This window comes from Uloborus diversus, chromosome 4 (assembly GCF_026930045.1).
Source record: "Uloborus diversus isolate 005 chromosome 4, Udiv.v.3.1, whole genome shotgun sequence".
NCBI classification, from domain to species: Eukaryota; Metazoa; Arthropoda; class Arachnida; order Araneae; family Uloboridae; genus Uloborus; species Uloborus diversus.
Window position 1 is genome coordinate 157,723,349 of NC_072734.1, and position 18,645 is coordinate 157,741,993.

At 33.5% G+C, this 18,645-nt stretch overlaps 1 protein-coding gene across 1 annotated transcript in view; it reads left to right on the forward strand.

Annotated features, from left to right (window-relative positions):
- Nucleotides 1-15,135, forward strand: part of LOC129220434 (mannan-binding lectin serine protease 1-like) — a 110,693-nt gene extending 95,558 nt beyond the window's left edge. The window contains exons 4-8 of the mRNA XM_054854857.1: nt 4,363-4,728; nt 10,554-10,730; nt 11,689-11,802; nt 13,197-13,278; nt 14,217-15,135. Of these exons, the coding sequence (XP_054710832.1) occupies nt 4,363-4,728; nt 10,554-10,730; nt 11,689-11,802; nt 13,197-13,278; nt 14,217-14,433 (956 nt within the window). The 3' untranslated portion in view covers nt 14,434-15,135. The remainder of the gene's footprint in view (nt 1-4,362; nt 4,729-10,553; nt 10,731-11,688; nt 11,803-13,196; nt 13,279-14,216) is intronic.
- Nucleotides 15,136-18,645: the final 3,510 nt, after the last annotated feature.

The window sequence follows — 18,645 nt, forward strand, 5'->3', positions numbered from 1 at the left end:
AATTATAACAAACAGCTCACAGCTGCAAGTAATTTTCTTCAATCTTAAATGAAAACTCAGACATTAAAAAATGTTCCTTTTAGTTTTGGGCGGAACCTCGAACTGATAATTTAAATAAACCACGTAATAAATACAGTCATGCAACAATTCAATATGCAAGGAACAATAAAATTCAGCAAACAAAAAGAAAAGAAATGAAAGCGTCGATTGCCAATTCAGTTTTCTCGATTGTTTTAAATTCTTTCCCCCAATCATTTACTTAAAAACTTTGATTCACATTTTATATTCTAGTTTCTTATAGAAAAAGGCGGTTAAAAAAAGTACATTCGAAAGAAATTAATTCGTTAGAAAGTTGGGTAACTTTAATGGATACCTTTTGTCTGAAAAACAAATATTTAATTATTTTTTCATTTGGGTTTTCTTTGACTCGTTTCGAAATTAAGGTTCATTCTCGCTATACTTTGTTGATGATATTTGTGGTTTTTCAGTGAAACGAGTTTATTTTGTGGATGTATCTAGAATTCATTCCATTATTTTTCTAGAAAATATGATTTTCTAACAGTAACTTATTTCAGTGGTAACAGACATATTTTAAAATGAATCCATTACACTTGCCATTTAACATTTATAATAATTTTACAATAATTTTAGTCATTTTGTCCCACACATTAAACTTGTATATTTCATTAAAAATAATAATTTGAACGGGTAATGTGAACGTAACTATGATGCTTAAGAAATCACAAACGCATATGGGATTCTTTAAGGAAACAATTTGTTCATTGCCTTTGAAAATCATCACTTTTTAATGAAATACATGATGAGCTGTCACGTGCTGACAAATTGATTGCTTTTTCATACAATGTCCCTACACATTTTATATATATATATATATATATATATATATATATATATATATATATATATATATATATATATATATATATATATATATATATATATATATATATATATACTTATATATTATTTCTGTAGCCTGTTTTTGGTTTCTACGCGAGATCTTCCTCAATTCTTGATCGATTTCTTTGATTTACACCTTATTTTAAAGCTTATCGTAAAGGCTACTGACGAAAAATAGACCCATGGTCTAAAAATTGTTTTTTCTGTCAAAAAACCTGTTTTAAAGAACCAGAATGAGGTTTTCGGTTAAATTTATAACTTTAACTTGCACTGTCACCGTCAGAGCTGAATAGCTTGATCGGCAGAGCGTTCGACTGGCAACCAGGAGAATGCATGTTCGGGCCTATGTCCGGACAATCTGCATCAAAAAATTAGAGAAATATCGCGCGTTACATGAATACGGAATGACAAATGTGAGGGCACAGAGATGGAAACGCTCCTTGCTGTTATAAAAACTTGATGAAACATGGAGCCAAATTGATTCTTAATTGTAAGGCTTTTTTTTTTTTTTTTTTTTTTTAAGCTTTGGCTCCGGTAAGAAAATTAAAGCATAATGTAAGCGAAAGTATCAGGTTTAAGATTTCAGACTACAATGGAATTGTTTTTTGTTTAGAAAAAATCATAAATCGTATATTGAAATATAGATTCTTCGAATGAGTTTTTGACTCTTTGTACAAATAAAAAAAATACTACCTCAATTTAAAGGGTAAACTACATTTTTTTCCTTCTTTTTGTAAAAAACAAATAGCCTAGCACATTTTTACTACGTTCGAAAAGCTACGCTTAAAAAGAGCTTAGTTCAAATTATTTTGTATTTTAACCGTGCTGTTAATCAACACGTACTGCCATCTAATTCATAGCGGTTCAAGCAGCCTGCGATAACAAACTGTAAAAATTTTCAAAAATAAAAACACTTTTCTTCATTATCTTATCTTATAATCTTATATATTATTCCCCTCTCATTTTGAAACTTATCAGGCCGGCTAATGACGAAAAATAAACTTACGGTCGAAAAATCAAGTTTTCGGAAAGGCTCCTTGCTGTTGCAAAACCTTGATGCAGCCTGAAGTTCTTATGCAGATTTTTTTTTTTTAAAGCTAATTTCTAATACAATTTTCCAATTTTTTGCTTCGCTTTCGGCAAGAAAACAAAATAAAATTAACTTGTGGTTTTTTTTTTTTTTTTTTTTTTTTTTTTTGGTAGAGCGTTCGGCTGTAAACTATTTGAACTTCGGGCAAGCTCCGGCTGTCCGACATAAAAGTAAATTTACATTAATATTACGCATTACGTGTACTCATAACATACAACAGATAATACACGTAATAAAATAAATGCAGTGGAAATGCTACTTGGTGTTTCGACTCCTTTATGCAAGCTAGAGTTATCACTCAGATAAGTTGATTGTTAATCGAAGGGTGTTCTTCCTTTTTTTAAAGCTTTGACTCCGTCCAGACCACTAAGCATAATGTAAGCATAAAAAAAGTATTAGATTTACCTCAAGGGAATCCTTTTTGTTCAGAAAAACTTTTTCATTGTATGCTTTATAGATTTTTTGCACAGCAGTGTTCGACCTTTTGTATAAATGAAAAAATACTACGCCAAATTGGAATTACGAGTTTCACCCAGTAAACCTTTAACTATTTATTCGAATACGATGTAAAACATTAAAATTATTATCAGCTTATTTAGTAGGAATTAATTTCCTACTCCTCTGCTTTCGGGGAGGCGGGGAGAATGCATTTTGTCTACGTTCGAAAAATTACTCTTAAAAATTGGACTCAGTTCCACTGGTTTTCGTTTTGAATTTTAAATGTTCAATTAAAAGAAAAACATGTGAGGGCATTTAAGCCGTAACGGTTAAAGCAGCCTGCTATGGGAAATTATTCAATATTCAAAAATAAAAACACTCATTTTCAATCGAATTTATTACTTCTCTAGAATGTTTGTTTCAATCGCTACGTGAGATCTTCCTCATTCCTAAGTCAAATTCCATGTTTTACGAATAATTTTAAATCGTATCATGCTGGCTAATGACAAAACATAGACGCATGATCTTATTTTGTGGCAAAAAGCTTTTTTAATGTTTTTTATTGCGCATTCCTTCATTGGATAGAATTTGAAAATGAAGGCGCAATTGCTAGATTTGTTGGAGTGTCGTGCTGTTAATCAGAATGGCGCCAATTCGAATCCGTGCCAATAAATATCTCTTTAATGTTTCTTTTTTTTCCGTCAGATACTCACATGGGCAGGACTGTATTTGCCACAACCTGTTTTTTCACATGCAAAATTACTGCTTTTTCACGAATAATTCAGTCACACTTTTAATGATATTTATGTTTTTATTAAAAATACGTACAACCAGAAGGTGAGCGATGATCAAATTATCACAACGTTATACGTATTTAACGAGGTTTTGTTACTGATGTCTTCAAATTACATGCCTTCTCTTGTGCGCTTACTTTTTTCGGTTCTTCTTAATAATGTTCTTTCTTTGAAATGTTTAAAGAGCGAAATGCCTTATGAAACGATTCGAAGCACGCACGGGTCGACTAGTATATATATATAAATATAATATATATATATATATATATATATATATATATATATATATATATATATATATATATATATATATATATATATATATATATATATATATATATATATATATATATATATATATATATATATATATATTATTTCTCAACAATGAGATATCTTTGCCTTGCAGTGAAATCTTAGCTTTTAAAACCTACAATTTGTTTCGTCACTGTTGTACAGCAAAAAATATTAACTAAGTCATACAGCAAGTTACAAGAGGTTGACTTTTGATGTTCCGCATATGACGCATGCAAATAAATTAACTTTTAAGTAACAAAATTGTTTAATAAAGATATAACTCTGCCAGTAATATCTTTGTGTTAAATGTAGAAATGAAAAAATACGGTTACACTTCTGTCGAATTAAAATAGTAAGATTTATAGCAAAATGTTCGTGAAATTGGTTGAAATGGTGGTTGTGAAATGGTGTTTGTGAACTGCTGGTGAATTAGGTCTGATTGTCCCGTACTTAACGGTGAAATGCCCCTTTTGCAATTTCCGATTTTTACAAGATATGTCTCCTCCTCCTCTCTTTAGTTTTTGTTTTTAATTAAATGAGCATAATTTCTAAAACCGCGTTAAGAATAACTAGACTTTGTCCCCATTTCCTTCGTTCATGCCTCCCCTATTTTCTTATTTACTTCTTATGGCCCCTAAATTTTCCCTGTGGTCCCTCAAATGTCGATATCGCTTTTTGAAGTTGTTCATTTGAAGGAAAAGAAAATCAGTTTGCTACAAAAATTTTGTTTTTGTGTGTTTTCGAACTGAAAATTGAGACTCGTCACAAACCTTTGCTCACTTTCGCCCGTAATCAAACAGCAATTGTTTTTCTGTCTTTCAGAACAGAAAATTGAAAGCTACTGCAACATCAAGCTAAAAGAATCCGAGGGATACATCTCATCACCGGGCTACCCACGCTTCTACCCGAAAATTTCAAACTGCACATGGCTGTTGGAATCCTCCATAAAACAAGAGATGAAACTCACCATCCTGGACGTCGATATGCGCCCAGGTATCCCGACCAAGGGCAAGGTCATCTGCCCTGATGCCCTGACGATACTGGAAAACAATCACAAAGTGAAACATGTGTGTGGCCAGGCGGATGAAAAGACGAGGATACCTCTCTTGACCACTGGAGGTCATATTCAAGTCACCTTCAAGAGCAACGAGTTCCTCCCTTCCAGGGGATTTTTATTACATTATAAATGTAAGTATTTTTTTTTTTTTTCTTTTGACGTATTCTTCAGCATCAAACACGAATAGCAACATAGTACTTATTACACTGCCCATTATTGTGGGGAAATCTCTGTTTTTTTTTACTTCCTTATTGTGCAAAGAATTGAAAGCAAATTCGGCCGCCTTGTCTAGTGGCCACCAGGACCTGATTACTCAAAAGGCTCGGGAAGCTTGTGCTTCTCCTCAGAATTTTAAGAGGGCCCAAATATGGCTGTAAAACTGTGCTTAACAATTCCAGTTTCTGCTTTTAACTGCGTTTTTTAAAGAGATTGCAAACATTTGAACTTGCTAAATAAAATGTTTGAAAGAATTAAATTATTGAAGGTGAGGACACATTAGATTTTCAAATATGGGATTAGATTCAACTCTGTTGCAATGTACTTTTATGATATTTAATTTCCTTTGCGAAGCATCAATTATGATTCAAAATTTTACTCCCAAATTTGCTGAGAGTTTACATGCAATATATGTAATAAACAAACTTTCTGTCAGTCGGTAAGGTGGAATCAGCTCTGAATTCTGCTGGGCCACTTAGCATTAGTCAGTGTTGTGTCAATGTGCATAGAATGTTTAGAAAAATTTCCCCAAACAAAAAGTGGGGGGCCCCAAAATGAAGCCGAGCTTCCCTTAATATCAGCGGTTAATCAGACCTTGGTGCCCACAGTAGTCTGACTGCGGATGGGGAGGTCCTGAGTTCGAATCTCGGCTCAGGAATGGATATACTTTATCTCTCATTGTCGTTTCTTTTTGTGAGTATGTCGTTGTACTTCTGAATGCTTGCCTATCCTATAAACAAGTCCTTTTGACATGTGTGTACTGTGGAAGTCGAACTTCACACCAAATTTCGATGCAGTTGGAAAAGTAAAGCAGCCAACCCCAAATTTCCAGCCTAGTTGGCACAAGACAACAACTACAACTGAAAACAAAAGAATCCATGTTAGATTAGAGCTAATTTAGTCTTTTGAATGCTCTGATGCTGATATAAAAATAATGGTAGTAATAATAATTAATATTATTATCATATCAACAATAATAATGATGATGATGAAAAGTAATTGCGTCTTTAATTTTTTAACGTATCTGAGTTCGTCACTGATGGAAGGATTTTCATACCTTTAAAACAGCTCTTTGTTTTCATAGAAACTTTTATTACAACATTATTCACTCTGAGCATGACGGTAGTAATACTAATAATTATTATTATTATAACAACAATAATAATAATGATGGTGAATAGTAAGTTCGTCTTTAATTTTTTAACGTATCTAAGTTCGTCACTGATGGAAGGATTTCCATACTTTTAAAATAGCTCTTTGTTTTCATAGAAACTTTTATTACTGCATTATTCACTCTGGGTATGATGGTAGTAATACTAATAATAATAATTATTATAAAAACAATAATAATAATTATGATGAAAAGTAATTGCGTCCTTAATTTTTTAACGTATCTGAGTTCGTCATTGATGAAAGGATTTCCATAGCTTTAAAACAGCTCTATGTTTTCATAGAAACTTTTTATTACTGCATTATTCACTCTGTGTATGACGCTCAAAAAAGGGAAAATTTTCAGAGGTTCTGCAGACATTTGCATGCATCTTTTAGTTATCTTGGATAAGCTCTATAAATATTTTCTATCGTCATAAAAATTATCAGTCACATTAAAAACTTGTATAGAATCTACATACTGTTTTCAGACTTTTATATTATGACCTTTTCATAGAACACGTAGTTCTCCACATGATCTAAAAATGCTTTTCCATAAACATTCTAGAAATATTTTGTTCAAAATATATAGCGATGCGTTTTAATCTTCAATAAACAATATTTAACACTCAAAACAGTTTGGACTTAGCAAAATAACACACATTAAATCTTGATGGCTTACCATGGTACCGTTTAAAAAAACAGGCACTCCATTGGTGTCATTTACGACACACGAAAGTGTTTGCATGGAATGAGTTTTCAACATTTTACGTAAACACTCTTTAGATTTTACATATACATGTTACGTAAACACTCTTTAGATTCTACATATTAGAGAAGTCGTTCTTTTTAGATTCTGTGACTAATCACCACAAATTTTGCGTTTGTCTTAGGAACAACATAATCACAACTCCAAGTGTTATTTACTTGCAATTTCGTAAAAACGAATTCTCCTACGAGCTATAGAACTCGAAAAGTATGTTTTTTTTTTTTTTTCGTTTTCTAATAACGTCATTATAAAAGTTACTTGGAAAAGACCCGTCATATTATGACGGGTGCAAATTGCCTTTTCATTTGATCGGCTGCAGTTTTGCGTGGTTTCCTTTGGTACTCATCGTAGAATTAAAAAGTTATTAATTATAACTCAACTGTCAAGTCAGTTTGTATAGTTCACTTTTTCACTTAAGTTTCAATTGTATGCGTCTCAAATATCTCGACTTTTATCATTACAGTCATTTTTAGAAGTAAAACGTGTTTTTTTTTTTTTTTTTTTGTAGCCCATTCCTTACAAATGACTAAATTTTAATTGCCAGTTCAGATTTTTTTTTTTTTTTTTTTGAAGTAAAACCTGCCGTAAGATGCAGTCAACATAGTAAATACACTTTCCAGAAGTTTGTGTTTTTAATAGCATCAAAAATGTCACTTAAATTTAGCAAATCTCATCTGTCATCTTCCGTCTGACTCTAATTGCCATTGCAGAAAAAAAAAAACATGCAGAGCGGTAGCCTACGAGGATCTGTTTAGGCTACGAAAACACGTTTCAGAATCGATTGAATCTATAGTGCTGCCATCTATGGCTGTATAAGTTAACCAGAAGTAAATCCGCATTTCGGTAGCAATGATTATTTAAAACGGGAGCTTATGAAAAGAAATTAGTTCTGAGGTAGGCAGACGGCTGCAACCTTTGATTAATAACGTTATATTCCCCTATTTTTGAGTTTTGTTGCACAAAATCTTTCTTTTTTTTTGAGAAATGACTAAATAGCACAATTTCCATCTTATGTTTTGATGCACCTTTTTCTTATATTATTCACAGCAACTTCATTTCTTTGTTTTTTTAACTAATGCTCACGCTTTTCATCAAATATATAATTTAAAAAGAAAAGCGTTAATTAACATTTTCTTCCCAGAAGAAATAAATTGCGTCGAACACAGAATGGTTTTGTGAACAGAGTGACATAAAACTAAACGACATTGATAATACAAATTACAAGTACGTAATTAGAAGAAGCATTTTCACGCAAAAAGTAGTAATAAAGTAATCATATATGGATAGGCACACATGCTTTAAAAAGATTTATCTATCTGCAAATATATCTTTTGCAAAACAAGGAAAAGAAATGTGGATTTAACTATCTTTAATAAAAGCATGGTTTATTAACAAATAATTAACTAGTTTTGAGATTATGGAATGACAAACTCATGCGACAAATCATTAGTTCTAAATTTAATTGCTCCCCCCTCCCAATGAGAAAAAAAGAAAAAATCTTTGAGAAGCCCTATAGGAGTGATCATCTTCAAAGAGCTATATGATCAATCGTTCCATTTTATATCAAAAAGGAGAGATCAACGCTTAATACACATTCCTACTTTGTTTGTTATTGTGCGTGAACCATGCTGTAATTGGAAAAACATGTTTGGTGAAACGCTCTCAAAGAAAAGATGGTTTGAAGCCGATGTACATTATTTTCACAGTAAAAAAAGAAAACTCCCTCCATTTTCTTCCATCTTAACTACAGCACAGCTTTAACATTCATAACTATAGTATTTTAATTTTATTACTCTTGAAAAAAAAAATTGCTAGAAAAGTGAAGTTTGCACCCGTTTGAAAAGCAAGTAAAGACATTATATTAGACGTACAAAAAGAAAAAAAAAAAAAAGGATTAATTTCTAATCATTACTTTGTGTAGCGAAAATTAAAAACAACACACAGTCGACTGTATAGTATGTGTTCCACTCAGGGGCGGTGCAAAAGGAGGGTTATGAGCGTTCATGACCGCCCCCTCCCCCCGAAACTATCGTCAATATTATCCATCCGCATTGTGTTCAAGCATTTTATGAATAAAATTTAAATGATTAATCATTTCAATGTTCATAAATTAGTTTTGAAACTGAGTAATTGAAATGCTACTTCTTTTCATTGCTTATGAAAATAATTAGCAACGTTTATACACTATTAGGTGCTTTATTCATGGCCAATTTGGTGCTTTTTATCGTACTCAATCAGTTTCAGAAATTTTTCGTACCCAAAACTATAAGTTCGTTTGTAAGGGGGGGGGATATTTCAGCCTGATCTATCCCCTAAAATGGTAGTCTGTATCCGCCCCTGGTTCCACTATTTTCTGCTTGTATACAAATTAGATTTATGTGCGCTAAACCTGCTGTAAGGAATTCATGGCACACTGTTACTTATGTCGCTTTTGTTTCATTCAAAAACATGTCCCAGTTAACAGATTTAAATTTAATGCCAGCTTTTCCTTGATAAGCGTGAATAGGGTGCCCACCTAGGGGGGGGGGGGTCATCGCGCAGACTGCGCCATTGAAATTTTTAGGGCGGGGGAGCTGTTTTGAGGGGTATTTTTCACTTTTCTGGGGGAAGGGGCTCTTGCATTGGGGAGGGTCTTCGCGATATTTATGGGGGTGGGCATCCCTGGAGAGCCCCACTTTAATGCTTTATGTATCATAACCGACCAGGGCCTGATTTCTTCAAGGGGATGTAGAGCACTTGCTCAGTGCCCCGCTGTTTGAAAGGAGGGACCCAAATTCTGTCAGCAAATTCGTGTCGTGTTTGCCTACACGCAACCTGCAGTTAGCAGTTTGGTGTAAATGTATTTCCACACGTTCACGCTTGTGCAAAACAATAAAAGAGTTTAGGAGTATCATGGACAATTCCCCTTAAAATTGTGCGTAAAAGGTAAAATGGGTAAAAAGATGTTTAAATAAGTCTTCAAAGAATCTAAGCTTGCGAGCTCCTGTCTGGAGTTTCTAGACATGTATAATGCCGTGGTGTTGTGGAAAGGGGGGGGGGGGCATTATTGCAATTGTGCAGGATCCTCAATGTTTCCTTTGCCCATGGATGGATATAAGGGAGGGGTGATCGCCCCTCTCTTGAGAGATTCTACTGGTAATTTTTTGGCACTGAAGTCAAGAAATGTGTTTTTTGAACAATCTTTGACATAAACAGCGCTCTCAACCGGAAATTTTAAAATTAAGTCTTAAATACGCTATTTCGGGGCATCTTTGGCGAAGGAAAAAGGATGAGGCTCGGACCATTTTCTCTACCGATTTGTTTTTGAAATTGGACCTCTGAAAACGGAATTTTATCATTTGGGATTGGAGGGGGAGAAGAGATTCAGGGACCTTCCGCAGCATCTTTTTCAAAACGAGTCTTAAAAACGCAATCTTATACCATCTTTCGTAACTTTAGAGGAAGGAATGCGGTTCAAGAACTTTCTTCTGCTAATTCTTCGAGGCTGTAGTTCCAGAAATGCAATTTTAAACGATCTTTGATGTTAGGGGGAGAAGGCTCGAAAACTCTCCTCAGTAATTTTTCCTAATTGAAGTTCTAAAAACGCAACTCGCCAGTCCCTTGGAAAATTCCCGAATGTTTATTTAGTTCTTTGCCTTTGCCGGTGGCCCCCTAAGCCGAAATCGAGTCCTGCAAGTGATCCTAACATACATTAAATGCATGCATAATGCGACTTCAGTGCAGTTAATTAAGTGTGATCATCGCTACCAACCTCGGGAGAAGGTGAGATTGTCTTTTGTTCTCATTTTCGTCTGTGAGATTAAATCTGAATTGTTCTTCCAGTTAATGGATGTCGCAGACTGGCTCCTCCAAAACTGGGCTACATGGTTTACAGCAATAACCGCTCTTCTATGTACATGTGTTGCAAGGGACACGTTTTCAATGACACGCTATCGAATTCACTCTTCTTGCAATGCGTGGATGGCACTTACTGGAATGGAACAGTGCAGCCTTGTCTAAGTAATTTATTTTGCTTTTTCTGGAACTCCTTATCTTACTTAGTGCAACCTTTTTTTTAAATGTTAACAATGTAACTTACGATGGAGATGAGGAATACTCACGTAATATTTTCTTTTTCGATATGTTCCAAAATCATGCTCAAAATAGTTCCAGGGATCGTGTACTGGTTGGACGGAACGACTCTTCTACGGTAAAAAACGTGCAATGATTAACCGTTGTCGTATTGTGCATTTATTTCTCCGCTAATTGAGTCATTTCGAGTATAGCAGCACAGGATACTGTAGTTTTTAACATGGTAAAATCTTCAAGTTTATTGTTTGTAGAACAGTTTTTCAAAATGCATTACCAAATGCAGTGGTGTCCAACCATCGTCCCGTGTGGCCATATGCTGCCAGAGAAACTGACCCGTGTAGTCCTTTATTTTGTTCAATTGACTAATAAATAACTTCAAGAACAAACAATTTTAATGTTGTTTTTTTTTAAATCAATCATTTTGTTGTTAAATTGCAGTTTAAAATTTAGTCTTGCGTTGTTTCTGATATTGCGAATGCCGCCTCTTGTGGCACCCCTTTGTCTGCGGGCATGCCCTTGCCCATGTCATAGTCAAGCTCTGTCTGTATTGTGATCTTCGGAATTTGAACTTTAGAAAGATTTATTGTTGTATCGACAAAGTTCTGTTCATAAAGTATTGGAGTCGACGTTCCAAACTTATGAACTCAGTTAACGTCTGTCCCAAACGTCCGTCCGAAAACGTCCGTCCGATAACGAGACTGTCCCAAATTTTTTTTGGAACAGTATTTTTCTGCTCGCGTTACGAGCAGAAAAATACTGTTCCAAAAAAAATTTAACAGCTATTGAAAATATGTTGATGAAAATAAAAGTCACTCTTACACTCAATTTCACGTTCAATATTAGAATTCTCAAAATAGCTAATGGATTGACGATTTTTAATTTTCAGGCATTGAAGATGCACTTCGTAGTCGGAAAAATGGCTCTGATGACTACGAAGATTTACAAATTGGAAATGCAGATGTAGTTGAAGTGTACTTAAAAAAGCATAAATACATAGAAGGTAAGCCACCCCTCCCCCGTATCGTAATTTTATTTTTTATATAAACAAATTATTCATGTGTATCTTCATTATTGGTAACCATTAAAGAAGTTTTCTTTTAGAAAAGCTCCTAATTCAGATCTATGAATATTATTTTGACTTTGTATTTATTTATTTTTAGCTATTTAGATTCGAAAATTTTCATGAACAATTTATTTCTATAATCTGGCAATGAGAAGCGAAGGGATGTAAGTGACAAAATTAAAAATTTATAAATAACCAGCGCAAACAGTACGTGAACCCCTCATCTGTCTTGGCACAAGAGATAGTACTTGTAGCTCTGGTAGATGCTGCTGCACAGCATGATTTAGAAAAAAAAAGTTTCAATGAAAGCAGATCTAGGACCTTACCTTTAAACGCGTTTTACTCAAAACTTGAAAATGTCCACTTACATCCCTTTTCTTCTCACGGCCTCAATTTGCTTTTTCTTCGTTTATGCGCTTAAATAATAGAAAACAATGATTGAATTTAAAATGTTCATTAATTGTCAAAATTTTCTGAAACATAACGCCCAACAGATGTTTGACATTTGCATACAATAGGCAAATTTTGTTATTTTGTTTACAGAAATCAATTTTAAATTTCAAAAGGTTTGCTCGTCGTGTCCGGGTTTACTTCCCGAGCGGGTGGAACCCACAGTACGGGCCAACCCCACACTTAGCTACGCCACTGAATGAAAGATAATGCTTTAAATTTCGCGTAAAAAAATATTAAAGTTTCTTTCGTACTCTTACATTTGCAAACTGCAATCCGATTTCGGCTAGTTACGACTTTGGCAGAATTGTAGTAGAAAACGAACTACTATTCTGAGAATAAGTTATTTTCACTGAAATCGCCTAAGTTCGTTTCCAAGTTCTCATCCCCAACTGTAATGTAGAAATTCTTGGAATGATGAGTAGTAAGCAAAAAAAAAAAACCCTGACACATTCATACGTATATTCACAAACACAACACTCTGAATCGCACCATAAGAACTATAAATTCAAAAAATATGGCCTTTAAAACCAAATTTGAATATTAATTAAATTTTAAAAAACACATCATGATCTTTAAAAAACCGAAAGTCATTTTTGTAATAACAAGTGAAAATTTTAGAACCGGAAGAAATTTCCTGTTTTCTAAACGGGGGGAATTTTCCTCCTTAAATTATAATTAAATAATGCATTTAGATGTTGTGATTTATGTACTGTATTTTGTATAATAAATAATGCATCTACATTAGCTTTCTTTTTCACACTTATTTCTCATGCAGCTTGACTAGATATTTGAATAAAACTTCCAATTGCTGTAAAATATGAATATGAATCGTCTAAAAAATTAGGACTATTCGACTTATATGAATTTTTATTTTTCAGAAATTCTTATACCTATCGCATCCGTAGTGGGCCTTGTATTTGGAAATGTTGCTATTATACTATTAATACAAAAGATCAGAAAGTAAGTTTTGTTGTTATACTTTTTTGAAAGAATAAATGCATGATTGTCATTTATAAGGTGGATTTTTTAAAATAAACTTTTCTTTCAAGATGCATCTGTAGCTCTAATCATGCTTCAAATACATTGTTTTGGAAAAAATGCTCTATTAATTTTATGAATAGAAAATAAAACAATAATTTGGGAGATTTTTTTTTTTTTTTTGCGAAACTTCAATCTCGTTTTATAAAATAGAGTTAAATGACATCATATAGAACATCTGAGCATTAATACAAATTTCATGTGGTTGAAAACAAAATATTGTGACAGTTTACAATTGAGGCAGTTAGAAGCAAAGGGATCAGGGCCGTAACCAGAAAATAATTTCGGGGAGGGTTGAAAAACTTTCATGCAAACTTTGCGCTATTTGTGGTAATGTTCAAGTCGTCGGGTTATCTATTATAAAAGCGTTTTATGCAATTAATATACATATGAAAGACATTTGAGTTTTGGAACAATATTTTTTGGAATTTTTTAAATATAAACGAACATTTAAATATCAAACTAAACTTTTTTGGGGGGGAGGGGTTGAACCCTAAGATTCCTCTTCCTTGCATACGGCCCTGAAAAGGATGTAAGTGGCAAAATTAAAAATTTGGAGATAACCAGTACAAATGGTAGGTGAACCCCTCCTCTGTGTTAGGGCAAGAGCCCTAGTCACCTTGGTCGAGTCGCCTTGGTAGGTGCTGTTAAGCAGTATGATTTAGAAAAACTTTTGAATGAAAGTCTACCTAGGACCTTATCTTTAAACTCGTTTTACTCAAAACTTGAAAATGTCCACATGCATCCCTTTGCTTCTCACTGGCTCAATTGTTTTATAACAATGGTAATATTAATAACTAAAGATATTTTGCTAAATATTTCCTTTTTTTTTTAAAATGTTCTCTTCTCATCTATTCCAGGAAGAGAAAAACAAACGGTTCCCACCACAATGGACGATCTCTTTCTGGGCGAGGTTCATCGTCAACTTCATCGGGCACAACTGAAGTGCCTCAAACACTTCGTGTTCCAGTCACAGTACCAATAGAATCTACAATACCTCGCATGACATCCATTCCAACCATCCACCAAATGCCAGAAAAGAAACAAGCACCCAGGGTCCTCATAACGGATTTATAGAAGTTTCGCAACAAACTGATATAGTTAATCCGAATTCCTATAAAAGACGCTGGTGAGGTTTGACAATTATGAAATTTGAGCGCCTGAAATTTACTGTTGGCGAGAAAAACGAACGAGTTTTGCTGAGAACATTTCAGAAAAAAATCGACATTGAATTTAGAGTACCAATCTCCAAGTCTGTTATTAGCTGGCTTTGAAAGGTCGATGTGAAAATGCTCTACGTTTAAATAATGAAAGCAACGCTTTTGGACACTGGATCTAAAAGTATTTTTTTATACTTTTACAAAGGACATTTCAAGAATATAAATGGCTCTGAGCCAAAAGGTAGAGTTAAAAAGTGCCCTGTGCTTATCGAATCGCTTTTGAGGATCGAGAAGTTTAAGCATACAAAGAATACGTTCTACATATGGACCATCATGTCATAACTAATATGGGTAACTCCAAATTAATTATTTTTGGACAAATCGAAATCGCCAATTAAGAAATATAACTCGGTTTCCTCAGTTTAGAATCTAATGCTTTCTTCGTTACCGGCAGGATTACCTGATAAGCTTAATGATCGTGCTTAGGGTGTACTGCTCAGGGGGCGCCGCATCTTCTGCTTTTATTAGATGAGGAACTTAGTTTAAATTGAAATTTAATTAGTTACCTACATTGTATAAATGTTCATGCCTGCTTTGCCTCATTTTCGTAAGTTAAGTCGCTGTGTGTCAAAAAAGAGTTCAAAGTTGAAACAACTCACAAGATTCTCTCAAAACGTGAGAACCCCCCACATGATGGTTCCTCCCCCCCCCCAACCCAAAAAGATTTTATTTTTAGAACGGCTTATTGTCCTGTAGAGAGCAATGGGAAAAAAGCATGATATGGCTTGTATATACGTATTTTACTTCATCTCCAACACACCAATAAAACCTGAGTTGACTAGAGTGATAATTATATAGTTAGCTCTTTTGTAACTACAATGGGGGAAAAACGGAGATACGATTTAACCCAGTCAATCTTCGCACAGTGATATACCTCACCTTTTGCTCTTCTTCACCATCAAGTTAAATCCAAAATGAAACTTTCTTCCACTCACAGTAAAACATCGTTTATACGTATTTGCAAACGATTTTTATGAAATGGAACGATATATAATTGAAGCATTAACAAATATCTTTGAATTTCACAAGTTTGACACCACTAAAGCAAATTTATGCAAACAGTTTTGTGGTTCCAATTAAAATTTTTACGCGACACATTTAGATTATTCTGGAAAACTTTTGTAATAAAAACCTTCAAATAAAACCTACCTTTTAAGTAAAAAAGAACTTGCATATCTCGATTATGTATGTAACAAATGTCCAATACAATTTCAATACAGTACATTATGTGCAAGAATTTCACTAAAAAGTATTTTTTAGTCGTCTGGGTACATACTGCCTTTGCGCATTGATTGCACTATTGTTGATTAAATTAGTTCATAAAAAAATTTCTCTAGTGTTTCGACAAACGACGTTCGCTTTTTTTCCTTTTATTTGACCGTCCAAACCAGAGTGAACACCTCCCCCCTCCCTCCTCATAGAAACCAAGAAAGATAGACAAGCAGAAAATTTTCGAAAGTAGAACGGAAAGACGTAGGGGAGACTGGAGTAATGGCAGTCACCTAACGAAAAATGAATATAAAACTTTACTTTTTTTTTTAATTTGAAACGCAATCATGTAAAATTGCTAACATATAGTATATGTTACCTATTGCAGGCTCGAATTGAGCCTTAATTCATCTTACCCATTGGAAAAATAAAAAATATTGCACAATCAGCTTTGACCGGTATTACCCCTCCCCTACCCTGGGGTAATGGCAGTCAGTAATGTCGTTTACTACTTAATGGCTGTAAAATAAGAAATGTGAGGATTTTCAATGACATAAAGAACGTTAAACTGAATTCTTTATGTTTATTTCATTACATAATTCCGCTTTTTATATATTACAAAAAGAAATTGAAAGTATAGACATAATATGAAATCAATGATTAAAAAAAAACATCTTTCCATGGGGAAAAAAGGATTATTAATTTAAGAAAACTGCTAATATGTTGCTCAAGTTAATTTTACTTTCCAGGGAACATGTCACATAAATACCTCTCGGAAGGGGGGGGGGGTGGCATTACCCCGAGTGTGGTGACCACCATTACCCCCAACCGCATGTTTTCCTTCTACGGCTAGAAAAACAAATAACAATGATTAAAACCTTTATAAAACACCATATGATATAAGAATATGGCTTACCTTGTTATTGTGAGATCAGTCTCAATTCAGGAAAGTCAAACAGTAAAAGCCTGATAGTGGATTAAACTATCCTCTTATAAGGCGAAACGTCAAAATAGTCTTCCTTATTACACAACAAGCAAACGACGACTGCAAAGATGGCGAGCGCTTGAGTAGTATATCCATAAACTTCAGTGAAATAGCAGAACAATCAGAGTTTAAATCTGCGTTATTCACTTTACGAGAAATTATAGTGACCGCTACCCGCCATTAGCCCCAGTCTCCCCATTTAACAGATATTTCGCAACGTATTTTCGAATTTTAGGTAGGACGGAAAGACGTATAACATATTTCGCAACGTATAAGCGGTGCATTTTTGCCTAAAAATGAATGGGAACGAAATGGCGCTTTATGAAAACAAGGCATAAATGTAAAAGACGTATAATCGGGAGACGTATAAACGATGCTTTACTGTATAACGAATCAATTACAAATTACAGAAATAAAACTAATTTCATCAAGCAAATACTGTAAACACGAGTTTAAAAATATCAATCAAGAAAGAGATAAGACTGATTTATGCTAAAGATTGTATGTTCAAATTATTTATTTACAACAAGGATATTTTCAGTGTAACTGTAAAATGTACATGTATATTTTAATACTTTTTTTTTTTTACTCTTTTTACTGATGTAGGAGCCAATGCTATATTTTTTACAGAAAATATTTGATATCCTAATGAATGTTTTTATACCGTTTAAAAATGTGATTTTATGTGGGATGAAAACAATGTACAGAAATTTATTATTATTCAATGTATACTATAAAATACTATAGGTTTTTTATACTTGACATTTTTTATTCTAGTCATTGTCATTAAGCTTTTGCAAATAAATATAGTTTCATCCATTTATTTATTATGCTGTTAAATTTATTGATTTTATTAGTTGCTGAAGTTTTAATGAATATTTTCAGTGCTCTTAGGAGTTGTTCAGAAATCGTATGCTTTTATATTGGTTTAGTACAGTAGATATGTACCACATGGGAGCATGTAAGCAGAGCATTTCACTTCCAAAACTATTAAAAAACAAACTTTATAGACTAACCCAGACCATCTACTCCCGACAGGCATTCTGCCGTAGGAAGGCAAAGCGCAGTAACAGCAAATTCTTAATTTTTTTTTTTTTTTTTTTTTTGCATTTTTGTCATCTATTGTACTTAAGCTTTAGTGTACAAGCTTGCTTATTTGGTTTACGCTGAAAATAAAGCACGCAAAAATTGTCAAATTCCAACACTTTCCTATTTTTAGCATGGAATCCAAAACGCATTTCTTCAAATATCTCAAAAAATCATTTCTGCAGATGCTGCTCTTTACCTTCCCACGGTACCATTCATTTGATGCTTTGCTCTGTAATTAATGCTCTTCATTAGCATGAAACATGTTACACTTTTCTTTCTGCTTGTAATACTGATCTACTTCAATATTTTTCTTAAAATCATAAGCAGTTTGCAAATATTTTTTTTTTGAAAAAGGAAAACAGTGGTAGATGAAATTTTCTATTTACTGCACATGTTTCGAAAAACGTAACACATATCTGTGCCTCAGAGCCAGACGGATGTAAGTCCAAAAATTGTGATTTTCTGTTAATCAGTGCATTGTATGTAGAAGCTAATTCCGCATCGAGTCATGTGAACGTAATTCTTAAAAAAAAAAAAAAAAAAAAAATCATTTTCAAATTTTTACCAGAGTTAAAAGAGCGTTCGTCCCATCCTTTGCATGAGCCACAAAAAAGTTTTTCCTTTCTCCAGTAAAATAATCATATTGTGACTTACGTTCTTCTGTTTCTGAAATACAGATATGTCAACAATATTTTTTGAGAGCTGTAATTTTGGAAAATTTTATGCTATTTGTATGAAAAGAATGCTTCGCATTTTAAAGTTTGATATATACGAGCTGTCATTATT